The sequence below is a fragment of the Aegilops tauschii genome, chromosome 3, assembly GCF_002575655.3.
Source record: "Aegilops tauschii subsp. strangulata cultivar AL8/78 chromosome 3, Aet v6.0, whole genome shotgun sequence".
In the NCBI taxonomy this organism is placed as follows: domain Eukaryota; kingdom Viridiplantae; phylum Streptophyta; class Magnoliopsida; order Poales; family Poaceae; genus Aegilops; species Aegilops tauschii.
This window is the reverse complement of record NC_053037.3, coordinates 229327550-229340808: the sequence shown is the minus strand read 5'-3', so window position 1 is coordinate 229340808 and position 13259 is coordinate 229327550. Positions and strand designations below refer to the sequence as shown.

The 13259-nt window shown below is 52.5% G+C and overlaps 1 protein-coding gene across 1 annotated transcript; it reads right to left on the bottom strand.

Annotated features, from left to right (window-relative positions):
* Positions 1–2953: 2953 nt before the first annotated feature.
* Positions 2954–5708, bottom strand: LOC109737354 (uncharacterized). Its single transcript, XM_020296498.1, has 3 exons — positions 5460–5708; positions 5055–5415; positions 2954–3198 (listed from the first exon to the last, which is right to left on the bottom strand). Exons 1-3 carry the CDS (start codon positions 5706–5708, stop codon positions 2954–2956), a joined length of 855 nt encoding a protein of 284 aa, XP_020152087.1.
* Between the last annotated feature and the right edge of the window lie 7551 nt (positions 5709–13259).

Below are 13259 nucleotides of genomic sequence, written 5' to 3'. Positions count from 1 at the left end.
TGCCGAGAGAGGCTTGCCGGCCTCCAGTTTCCTCCTCTTTCTAGCCATTCTTGCCAGGCATACGGAGGGTCGAGTCAGATGGAGAACAAAAGTTCTTGGTTCCATAGGGAGTTTTTGCGTAGCGCACTTTGACAGATGATCAGCAATGCTGTTTTCGGCACGTGGCACGTGCTCTATTTACAATCCGTCAAAGTGCTCCTCCAACTCTCCCACTTCCTCGACATATGCCTCCATCACTGAGCTTTGATATTCCTTGTTCACTTGTCTCACCACAAGTTGCGAATCTCCACGGATGATCAGCTTCTTGATTCCTAGTTCTGTTGCGATCCTGATCCCGGCAAGGAGCCCTTCATAATCTGTAGTATTGTTGGTAGCCTTCTCTTGGGGGAAATGCATTTGAATGACAGAGTTGAGGTGCTCCCTAGTGGAAGAAACGAGAAGCATGCCAGCTCCTGCACCTTGTAGGGAGAAGGCACCATCAAAGTACATAATCCATTCTTGTGGCGCTTCCTTGCCCGGGATAACTGTCTCCAGCACTTCTTCGTCAGGGGTAGGCGTCCACCCCGCAATGAACTCGGCTAGTGCTCTGCTCTGAATAGTCAACATGCTCTCTGTCAGATTCTGGGCTCTGCAGACCCTTGAGAGGTTCGAATCTGGGGTGCGTGCGAAGAACTCAACCTCCCAGACTGCCTACTCGCCAATCTCACACCCTAGCTTGATGAACGGGAAGGAAACGGGACACATCAGTCTACCCAGGTTCGAGCCACCTTGCGGTGTAAAACCCAACTCCTGCTTTGTGGTGGATTGGCCTCGTGGGCATGAGGATGAACTAGTACAGTGGGAGAACAACCTCAGGAGGTGTGTTCTTGTGCTCAAGTGAGCTGGTGAGGATGGAATGGATCCGATGGGGTTCCTTCCCTTCCTATGGTGGTGGTTAGGTCCTATTTATAGTGGCCTTGGTCCTCTTCCCAAATGAAGGCAGGAAGGGATCCCACAACGGCCAAATTCGAACGGCGACAACTAGAACATGTTATCCTGACAAAAGTAGTCTTTGCCTGCAAAAGCCACTAGTCGTGACGCTGTGGTGGGCTCGGCAATGACCTCCGTCCTGCCGTCCTGGCGGTCTTGGTCTTGTTGCACGGGAATGGAAACCTTTGGCTGATTCCTCGAGATTCCGTGCCTGCTCTTGACTCCTTCACATCAAAGAGGAAATTTTTGTCCTGCACCTGCGGGCGCCCGCCTGGCCTTGATCATCATGGCTCACGTCATCTGAACCTCAGGAGGTGAAGCTTGCATAGAAATCTCTGCTCCTCGGGAGCCAGCCTGAGGATGCCGCTCCTCTTGGAGGTCTTGGTGTCCTCCACCTCACGAGTCTTGGCCCCTCGCGAGGGTCCTGAGTTGTTGATGCTGAAGGTGGGTCGTATAAGGCCGTCGATGGAGCCACGCCTTGGCCGCAGGCAGGCAATTCTGGGTACCCCCATTCCCAGAACGCCGACAGTAGCTCCCGGGCCCAAGGCGCACTCGAACTTGGCTTCGAGGCGAAGCCGAAGGGCAATTGAGGAGCGTCGCGGGCCCTAACAGCCTGCGACCTTGTTTGACGCATGGCCATTGATGGGACGTGGGCGTCTCCGCTTCCCGACGCTGCCTCGGAAACCGTTTCAACTTGACAAGAGCTTGCTACATGCAGAGAAAGATCACCATTGCGTGGGATCGTGGAGGCCGGCGGTTTGCCTCCCTTCGGCTATAAATGAGGGGAGGGGCGGAACCCCCCTCGCTCATCTCCATCTTCTCGCCGCCTGCTCCTTCTTCTTCTTCTTTGTCCCACCGTCTTGTTGAAGTGCTCATGGTGCTGACGAGGAAGTTCTCCGCCGTAGAGAAGGGGAAGGCCCCCAAGGAAGGACCAGATTCGCTGCCGCCCAAGAGGGGCCGCGGATGTCCCCGCATGTACGCTGCGACCCCGGCGGTGGCCCCCCAGGGGCGCAGGCGCACTCCTGCAAGAGCAGGCACTGCCTTCGGTGGTCATGGCGGTGCTTCTTCTTGCAGTAGGAGATGCCGAGGACGAGGCAACTCCTGCGATGGGGGAAGGCGCGCTATGGTCGCCCGGCCACCTCGGTCGCGCTTCCACTCCGCGGACGTGTTCCCGGAGTTTGTCATGTAGTTGGAGAGGCCCGCCGGCACCTGGCTCCCGCTTCTGCACTTCTTCGCAGGTGAGCTGCCGACCACGGGGCTTGACGGCCTCTGGGTGCAAGCTGACTGCTGCTGCAGCAGGGCCTCATGGGCCGGGGTCGAGGTCACCACCACAGGCAACGTGGCCTTGACCCACGGTTGGTAGGCGTTCGCCCGTGCACGAGGCCTGAGCGGGAGGTGCATCCTCCACTTCAAGTACGCACTACTAGGAAAAGGGCTATAGCTAATATGGACATTAATGGCACACCATGTATGTGATGTGCCACTGCTATATAGCAGTGGCACACCAGATACAGGTGCGCCATTAGTGTCCTCATTACTAATAGGATTGATATGATAGATATATCAACAAGTGCCTGTGAAGTGAGGTGGTGCTGGGGTTAGATAGAACTGCGAAGTTAAGCGTGCTCGGGCTGGAGTAGTTTGAGGATGGGTGACCTTCCGGGAAGTTTGACCACAAAATGCGATTTGACTTGAGATTAAGCCATAGTGACCCGAGATTAAGAAAAAAAACGAAAACAGATTTGAAAAAAAAATTGGAAAAAAAAATTCTGAGAATTTTTTTAAAAAAATTTGTTAGTAATGGCGCACCACATATCTGGTGTGCCATTACTATCTGGGATACTAATGGAGCACCAGAGGTGCGCCATTACTATTTGTTACTAATGGCGTGATAATAGTGGCGCACCTATAGTGCGCCATTAATGGCAAAAATAGGTGCGCCACTAATTAGCCTTTTCCTAGTAGTGACGACGGCCTCGCGACCCTATATGTGGGGGTGTTTAGTGAAGACGGCCGCCGCGTGGGGTGCTGCCCCGAGGATGGCAGCAGCGACGATGATCTTGGCCTTGGAGACGGCCGCGACGATGACGAGGGTGAGCTTGCCCTTAGCGACGGCCGCACCACCCCCAGCGGCAGCGGCTCCTCCGCCGGTGAGAGAACTAGCAGTGGCGGCTATGATCAGCCACCCCGCCGCCGGGCTCAGGTCGGGGAAGGCGACGGGCCATCTCGCTGCCGTGCTTCGGTGAAGTGGGTGGAAGGCTCAAACTGAGCTTCGGGCGTTGCCTGGCCTCGGGAGCTGCTGCAGTTGTGCGGCTCGCTTTTTGTTAGCCTTTCCTTTCTCCAACATTTTGAAAAGAGTAGAGGGCCCCGCTGGGGTGTGTAATGAACCATGGCACTTATGCCACTATGCTTTGTTTGTTATTTTGATAGCCGTGATATCCATGTTCCAAGTGGGTGTGGTTAGGGTAACTTAGCTCGGTGTGCTTGCGGTAGTTTCCCGCCTCACGAGGGCGCGCCTTTCCAGCAGCATCTGGCGAAGCTCCCTTCCTGATGACTCAGGAGCCGTCGGGCCTTGGGAAACATTGTAGAGCTGCAGAGTTATTCAAAAGCATGACGGGGCGTCTCATTCTTCTTCGCGCGAGCCCCCAAGCATGGGTTGGTTGGGGCTGGTACACCATGTTGCACTACCCGGAGGCACGGACTTTAGAGGGTGCACATGCCCATGAGCACATTCAAGAGCGTCTCACGAGGATTAAGGAAGCCGAAGCTCTCGGGCAATGAGGCTTCGGCGAGGTGTGTTCGCAGTGCGGGCGAGCCCGAACGCACACACCTGCCTAGCCCCCGCGCCCGGTACGCGCGAGGAGGAGCGACGAGCAATTGTCGCTCTTCCTGGGACAAGACTGGAGAGGCGAGCGAAGCAAGAGGAGAAAAAATTCCAACTCTGGCGAACGAAAAACGCGAAAACTCCATATTCCATTCAGAAGTTGCAAACCAGCTCTAGAAAGCAAGCAAAAGAGCGGTCGGGTCCGGCACCTAGACTAGTCTTCTCACCAGCGCGGAGCTAAGTGCTGCCACTAGGACGTGGGAGGGAGCCCCATTGAGGCCCGCGGGCGGCACTCAGGAGACTCCGCGGCGTGTACAGCCCCACTCATTATTACGTGAGAGTGTCACGAGCGGAGACCTTCAAAGGCACGGGGCCTTGCTTCATTGGTTTCGAAGGTGCTGGATGTTCCCGATGTTATGGATGGGGATCCTGTCCTGCATCTCCAAGCGCGTGGTGCCACGCCTGGAGACACGGGCGATCCAGAACGGGTCCTCCCACATGGACGAGAGCTTATGCAACCCCTACCTTGGGAGCACCCGCCTCAGGACGAGATCACCCACCTCGAGCGTCCTGGAGCGGACGCTGCGGCAGTGGTACCGCCGCAGCACCTGCTGGTAGCTCGCTGCTCGGAGCGAGGCTTGGCAGCCATGTTCCTCCCCCAGCACGAGGTCCATCCCCCACCAGGCATCCTGGAGTGCCTCGTCAAACGCCAAGACCCACGCAGAGCGATGCCTGACCTCGTGAGGGAGAACCGCTTCAGCGCCGTAGACGAGGAAGAATAGAGTTTCGCCCATTGGCTTGGTCGCGGTGGTGCGGATGGACCACATCACGGACTGGAGCTCATCGAGCTAGCCCCTGCCGCAAGCCTCGATCTTCTTCTTGAATGTTCTTGCCTTGAGGCCTCTCAGGACCTCCGCATTTGCGCGCTCGGCCTGGCCATTGCTCCTGGGGTGTGCCACCGAGGTGTAGCATATCTGCATTCCAAAATTAGCACAATATGTTTTGAAAAGGTTGCTAGTGAACTGCGAGCCATTGTCGGTGATGATGCCGTTAGGAACCCCGAACCGGCTCACGAGGCCCTTGATGCACTTGACTACCGAGCCGGCCGGGATGGTGCGGACGGCCTCCACCTCCGCCCAGTTGGTGAACTTGTCAATGGCGACGTAGAGGTAGTGGTATCCCCCGGGTGCTCGAGGGAACGGGTCCAAGATATCCAGCCCCCAGACCGCGAACGGCCATGAGAGCGGGATGGTCTGGAGACCTTGAGCAGGCTGGTGGATCTTCTTTGCATGGAATTGGTAGGCTTCACAGGATCTCACTAGCTCGGTGGCATCATTGAGCGTTGTGGGCCAATAGAATCCGCTACGGAACGCCTTGCCCACGAGGGTGTGCGATGAAGAGTAATGCCCGCAGTCCCCGCCATGCATGTCAGCAAGCAGCTCGTGTCCCTGCTCCCAGGAGATGCACCGCAGAGAGACGTCGTTTGGCCTCTTTCGATAGAGCTCGCCGTCCTGAATGTAGTATGCAGTGGCCTGGCGAGCCACACGTTCTGCGTCTTCCTCCTTCTCTGGCAGGGCCCCCTGAAGCAGGTACGCCTTGAACTCCTCAGTCCAGCACCCCTCCTGAGGCAAAAGCACGAGGAGTAGACGGGCTCCCAAGGTTCGACCGCAAGCGGGGGCGCCCGAGAGGGGTGCTGAGGGAGCTCCTCCTGAGGTGATGCTGGTCCCATGGTGGATGGGGCTGCCGACGGCTTGAAGAGCCGTTCCTCAAAGACACTAGGCTCCTGAGGCAGGCGGTGAGACGCCATCTTGGCGATGTCATCTGCCTCCTTGTTCGTGCCGTGTGCCACGTGCTGCAATTCTAGGCCCAAGAATTGTTTCTCGATTTTGCGTACCTCCTCGAGGTATGCTTCCATGTGCTCGTCCTTCGGCGTGTACTCTTTGTTGGAGAAGTTGACGAGGAGCTAGGAGTCACTCCTGATTGTGAGGCACTTGACCCCTAGAGCCGCGGCAGCTTTGACTCCGGCGATCAAGCCCTCGTACTCCGCAATGTTGTTGGAGACCTTCTCAACGTGCTGAAAACAAAGTTGCACGACGTAGTAGAGCTTGTCCTCGGCGGGCGAAATGAGCACTGCTCCAGCCATCGTGCCCAGGCGTGCGAACGTGCCGTCGAAGTACATGACCCATCCATCAGGTGCCTTGTCTCCATGCAGGAGAGAATGGTCCTAACACACTTCACGGATAGGGTTGTCAGTCCGTTCTGCCACGAAATCTGCGAGGGCCGCGCCATTCAAGACTCTCGTGGTGCTGAACTCCAGCTGGAACGCTTGTAGTTCGATGTTCCACTCTGCGACCCTTCCCGTGGCATTGTGTTCCGGAGCACCCTAAGAGAGTCCTGGATTAAGGTGTCCTCGGGCGTCTGGGCTATGTGACATGGGCCGGACTGATGGCCCGTTAAGATACAAGGTAGAAGACCTTTCCCCGTGTCCAGATGGGACTCTCCTTTGCGTGGATGGCAAGATTGGCGTCCAGATGTGTAGTTTCCTTCCTTTGTAAACTGACTCTGTACAACCCTAGCCCCCTCCGGTGTCTATATAAACCGGAGGGTTTAGTCTGTAGAGGCTATTAGAATTCACATAGGCTAGACACCTAGGGTTTAGCCATTACGATCTCGAGGTAGATCAACTCTTGTAACCCCTATACTCATCAAAGTCAATCAAGCAGGAAGTAGGGTTTTACCTCCATTAAGAGGGCCCGAACCTGGGTAAGCATCGTGTCCCCCTTGTCTCCTGTTACCTTCGATCCTCAGACGCATAGTTCGGGACCCCCTACCCGAGATCGACCGGTTTTGACACCGACATTGGTTCTTTCATTGAGAGTTCCACTGTGTCGTCGGCAGAAGGTTCGATGGCTCGTTCGGTCATAAACAACGATGTTGTTTCCGGGGAGACCTTCCTCCCTAGTCATCTTTTTGTATTCGGCGGCTTCGCTCTGTGCGCCAATTCAGTTGGACGCCTCGAACAGATCGACAGCTACGCCTCTGGCCATCAGATCAGATTCGGCAGCCTGAATTACGTCGCCGATATCCGAGGAGATTTAATCTTCGAAGGATTCATGGCGTCAACCACCGTTCCTCATCTTCAAGAAGGAAACCCATCGGATCCATCATCAGGCACCGCTCAAGGACCAACTATCACTCCTGCACCGGCCATAAAGCCAGAGCAGAACACCTCATCTGAAGATGGGAGCTTAAAACCCACCGGACCCTCTCCTACCATGGAGCACTCTACCGAAGACCGAGGGGCAACTGTGTATTCGGTGAACCTGGAATCAAACAGGACTCTCCTTGTCATCGAAGAACCGAACTCGTCTCTGGATGCCAACTCCGAACTCTTGAGGCCTGCGTCTCGTGAGCACAACCTGGTAGAACCTGCCATGCCTATCCCGCAGGTCCTCGGTTCCCTGTCCGGCCTTCACTCCTAAGCGAGGCCTTGGACTTAATGCGGTCTCTCGCCATCACGGAGGTATCACCTCTGAATTACGCCCAGCCCGAACTAGGGGCTGAGTGCGGGGAATTTTGCGTCCCAGCCACCACCCACTTAATAGCCACTGTCGAGGACTTGACCGACATGATAGACTACGCCTCCGAAGACATCGACGGTATGGATAAAGATGCCGGAGATGAACCAGTCCGGAATCCGCCCATCACCGGGCGTTGGACGGCCACCTCCACATACGATGCGTATATAGTGGATACACCTAAAATGGACGAGGACGAAGACAGCAAGGACCCAATTGAGGACAAGCATGTCGAGGGACCACCAAAACGTCGACGTCAGCGGTGCCGCTCAAAGTTGTGTCGCGGAAAGGAAAGTAACACCGGCAACGGATAAAATGACACTCCGGAGAATGCTGAAGACTCTGACCACCCCATCGAGCCCGCCATAGAGCAGGACGATTGGGAAGACGGACAAGGTAACCCCGACGAGCGGGTCGGGAAGGAGGATTCAGAGGATAGTAACTATCTACCGATCTCCAAGGATGATGTCAGCCTCGGCAACGAAGATTTCATCGTGCTAGAAGAACCCCTCGAGCAAGAACGCTTCAAGCAACAGCTAATCACAACTGCAAAAGGAACCTAAAAAAGAAACAACAAAAGCTTCAGGCCATGCAGGATACGCTCAATGACAGATGAACCCAGGTCCTAGCCGCCTAGGAATATGGCCTCGAGCGCCCAACAAATAGTTACCCAAACCGTCGGCTACTACCACAATTTGATGACGAGGCCGATGAACTAGACCGACCACCACGTGGGCGAGATAAAGCGGCTGCTTACACCGAACACCAACCCGCACCACCTCGCCGTAGAGGCAAAGAGGTAGCGGCTCCAGGATACACCCACGACTTACGCCAAGACCTGGACAATAGAGCCGGCCAGGCTAGATCAATCTACCGATCAAGGGGGCGTGCCCCAACGTGAGAAGATGTCCATCAAGCCTGGCGTGATAGGCATAACCTCACCTGGGTTGAAAACCGAACACGGATGTCATCCGAACTCCGTCGTGACGTTGCCCGATACAGAGGCGCCGCACACCCCTTATGCCTTACCGATGAGGTAATGCAGCACGAGTTTCCAGAAGGGATTAAACCTGTAAACATTGAATCATACAACGGAACGACAGATCCCGCGGTATGGATTGAGGATTTTCTTCCCCATATTCACATGGCTCGCGGTGACGATCTCCACGCCATCAAATACCTCCCCTTGAAGCTGAAAGGACCGGCACGGCACTGGTTAAGCAGACTCCTAGAGAACTCCATCGGTAGCTGGGAAGATTTGGAGGATGCCTTGAGACAACTTCCAAGGTACCTATGTCCGACCTCCGGATGCTGATGACCTTAGTCATATAGTCCAACAACCCAGAGAGTGATTCCTCTCTGACTATAGCGTCAGAAAAGCTCCTATCTGCTAGGACTACGTCAGTATTTCCCCAAAGAGGAAGGGATGATGCAACACAGCGATGGTAGGTATTTCCCTTAGTGAAGAAACCAAGGTTATCAAACCAGTAGGAGAACCAAGCAACACAACGTAAACAACACATGCACACAAATAACAACACCTCGCAATCCGACGTGTTAAAGGGGTTGTCAATCCCTTTCGGGTAACGATGCCAGAAATTTGTAATTGATTGAAATAATAGATCGCAAATAAAATAAATTGCAGCAAAGTATTTTTGTATTTTTGGTTTAATAGATCTGAATAAAAATGCAAAGGAAAAATAGATCGCAAGCAAATATATGAGAAAGACGACCCGGGGGGCCGTAGGTTTCACTAGTGGCTTCTCTCGAGAAAGATAGCAAACAGTGGGTAAACAAGTTACTGTTGGGCAATTGATAGAACTTCAAATAATTAGGATGATATCAAGGCAATGATCATTACATAGGCATCACGTCCAAGATTAGTAGACCGACTCGTACCTGCATCTACTACTATTACTCCACACATCGACCGCTATCCAGCATGCATCTAGTGTAATAAGTTCATGGAAAAACGGAGTAATGCAATAACAACGATGACATGATGTAGAAAAGATCCGTTTATCTATTGCGTAGATATAGATCCCGTTTTTTTATCCTTAGTAGCAACGATACATACGTGTCGTTTCCCTTTCTGTCACTGGGATCAAGCACCGTAAGATCGAACCCACTACCGGGCACCTCTTCCCATTGCATGATAAATAGATCAAGTTGGCCAAATAAAACCGAAATATCAGAAAAGAAATACGAGGCTATAAGAGATCATGCACATAAGAGATCAAAGAAACTCAAATAACTTTCATGGATATAGTAAGATATAACTGATCATAAACTCCAAGTTCATCAGATCCCAACAAACACACCGCAAAAGAGTTACATCGTATGGATCTCCAAGAGACCATTGTATTGAGAATTCAGCGAGAGAGAGGAAGCCATCTAGCTACTAACTACGAACCCAAAGGTCTACAAAGAACTACTCACGCATCATCAGAGAGGCACCAATGGAGGTGGTGAACCCCATCCGAGATGGTGTCCAGATTGGATCTGGTGGTTCTGGACTCTACGTCGGCTGGATGAATATTTCGTCGACTCCCCCAGGGTTTCTGGAATATTGGGATATTTATAGAGCAAAGAGGTGGTCCGGGGGCACCCGAGGTGGGCACAACCCACTAGGGCGCGCTTGTGGATCCTGGCGTGCCCTGGTGGGTTGTCCCCTCCTCGGGACTCCCCCAGGTGCAACCAGGGCCCAACTTCTTCCTTTTGGTCCATAAAAAATCATAGTGAAGTTTCATTGCATTTGGACTCCGTCTGATATTGATTTCCTGCGATGTAAAAAACATGGAAAAACAACAACGGGCACTTGGCACTATGTCAATAGATTAGTACCAAAAAATGATATAAAATGACTATAAAACATCCAAGATTAGTAATAAAACCACATGGAACAATCAAAATTTATAGATACGTTGAAGACGTATCAGAGAGTCGGCACGCAAACTCTGGACTAGGTTCTTAATTAAAAAGAACCAAATCGTCGACTTTCCATAGGCCGAAGCGCTCGCGGCCTTTAAACATAGCGTCCGCGACGAGTGGCTCGCCCGACACCTCGGACAGGAAAAGCCGAAGTATATGGCAGCTCTTACCGCACTCATAACCTACTTCTACGCGGGAGAAGATAGCTGGTTGGCTCGTAGAAGCAACAGTACCAGCGACCCTGGCACCTTCGAACCCAGGGATGGCAAAAGTAGGCCACGATGCAACAAACATAAGCATCACAACAACAATGAAGAAACTGAAGACACGACAGTTAACACCGGATTCAGTGGCTCTAAATCCGGTCAGCGGAATAAGCCATTCAAAGGAAATATAGATGGTCCATCCAGTTTGGACAAAATACTCGATCGGCCTTGCTAGATTCATGGCACACCTGACAAGCCTGCCAATCATTCCAATAGAAATTGTTACATGCCGATAAGTTAAATACCGAACACAAGGGGAAAGGGCCGCCAAGCGAGGACGATGAAGAGCCTCGCCCACCGAACACAGGGGGACAAAAGAAATTCCTCCCTGAGGTGATAACAGTGAACATGATCTATGTCACACATATCCCCATAAGGGAGTGTAAACGCACACTAAGGGACGTCTACGCCGTAGAGCATGTCGCCCCTAATTTCAACCTGTGGTTGACTTGTCCGATCACCTTCGATCGCAGGGACCACCCGACCAGTATCCGTCATGGAGGTTCGGCAGCTCTGGTCCTCGATCCAATCATTGACGGATACCATCTCACTCGAGTCCTTATGGACGGCGGCAGCTGTCTTAACTTGATCTATCAAGACACCGTCCATAAAATGGGTATTGACCCGTCAAGAATCAAGCCTAGTAACACCACCTTTAAAGGGGTGATACCCGGCATCGAGGCCCGCTGCACGGGCTCACTAACATTGGAAGTAGTCTTCGGTTCACCGGACAACTTCTGAAGCGAAGACTTGATCTTCGAGATCGTCCCCTTCCGCAGTGGTTATCATGCACTGCTAGGACGTACCGCCTTCGCCCGCTTCAATGCGGTCCGGCATTATGCTTACTTAAAGCGCAAAATGCCTGGGCCGCATAGCGTTATCACAATCAGTGGAAACATGGAGCACTCCCTCCTTACCGAGGAGCACACTGCGTCCCTTCCAGCCGAGGTACAGAGCGGGCTTATCAAGCCGAACACTTCATCGGCCATGAAGCCCCCGGACACTGTCAAACGAGTCCGGTCTACCATGCAGAACGACGGCTCGGTCCATACAGAGCTGGACTAGAAATTACGCCTCCGTTAGTCGCCCCATCTAATCGCGGCATATGTACCGAGCGTGCATAACTACACACTCAAAATACCTTGGGCGATGACGGAGGCACACTGAGGACGAGGTCCATAATGCGGCTCGGCCCTATTCGGACCTTAATCTGTTTCTTCTTTTCCTCCTTCTTTTTTCTCTTTTCTCTCACATTTCAGGTTCCTTAAAACCTAAATCACTTCAAGGTGGTACAAGGGCCCTTTCCCCAGGCCCCTTTTTTATACACTGTCATCGATCCTCTCAAAGGATCCTCCAATAAGGGGAAAAGCGGCGCAGCCGTTCGACAGGGTGTCCAAAGAATCTTCAAGACCACCTTTTCTCTTTTAGGACCTGTATACAACTTTCCCTTGTTTACAAATTCTCGGCATGTAATATAGCCTTGATGCTCACGGCATTATTTGTAACAGCACATTTTGACGTATCAATCAGACTATAATGGAAACAGTTTTTTACCAACCCTTTTCGGCATTGGTTTATTTCATAATCTGTATTCCCTCTTCACATCAGATTGGCATATACACTTCGGCATGACTTAAAATGCTAGGGGCTCTTCTCAGCCACATATATTTTGCAAAAAACATAAAGTCCGAACACTTTCAGAGTATACTTCGGCGTCCCGAATATTGCATTATAGCATCTGCTGTGAATCATGTCTTTGGTCAATAGTTGGCTTGCCCGGCTCCTGTGGTTACTACCTTACGTTCCGCTTGTTCGACTAGGGTAGTAAAGGGAGAACTACTGTGATTATGTTTCTGGTTCGTCCGGTCAAGCACCTCAGTAGAGAAAGCCGAAAACAGACTGTCATGATACGGCGAGAGCTGGTCAGCGCTTCGGCGACTTATTATAAATCTCTTGTGATTTCTTTCGTATTTTATGAAGGACTGGCCTCCATCCAGTCATGTGCCTAAGGCATGCCAGTTCGGATGGCCGCATACGCACCAGGGGCTAGTACTTAATCCCACCGTGAAACTCCTATGGCTAAATGAAAGTGCTAAAGCCACATAGTCTAATTGCTTGGTTCGCTACGCAGACACCTCCTTTACGGACCAAGACGTTGGGTCAAGATTTATTGTGCGTTATTCCGAACACCCCCGTAGTATCTACATGGGGGATGATGCCCATGGCTGGCAAACTCTCAAGATTAATAAATGGCCGCACAGGAGGAAAGTAAATTCAGATAAAGGCATAGATATATTGCAAAGCCTTGGTTCATAAAGCAACACTTGGACAGTTCGGATACATTCACTCAAACATGATATCCTTTGAGCACTGGCCCTCTATTTAACAGGCACCCTCCAGGACATCTTCAAAATACCACTCTAGCTTACGGTGGTCCTTGCCTTCGGGTGGGCCCTCGATGGCCACGACGACGGCCTTCATCTTCGCCCAGTGCATCTTGACATGGGCAAAGGCCATCCGCACACCTTCTATGCACGCCGAGCGCTTCACAGCTTCCACTCGGGGTAGTGCGTCGGTGAGTCGCTTCACCAGGCCGAAGTAACTGCTAGGAATGGGTTCGGTCGGCCACAACCGGACCATAACGTCCTTCATGGCCAATACGGACATCCTATGCAGCTCCGCCCATTGCAT

Coding starts and splice junctions, on each gene's coding strand:
- LOC109737354 (XM_020296498.1), bottom strand. CDS start 5,708: ATGGAAGCATACCTCGAGGAGGTACGCAAAATCGAGAAACAATTCTTG. Junction 5,416..5,459: donor CTCGGGCGCCCCCGCTTGCG/GTCGAACCTTGG, acceptor CTTTTGCCTCAG/GAGGGGTGCTGGACTGAGGA. Junction 3,199..5,054: donor GATCCACCAGCCTGCTCAAG/GTCTCCAGACCA, acceptor GAAGCACGGCAG/CGAGATGGCCCGTCGCCTTC.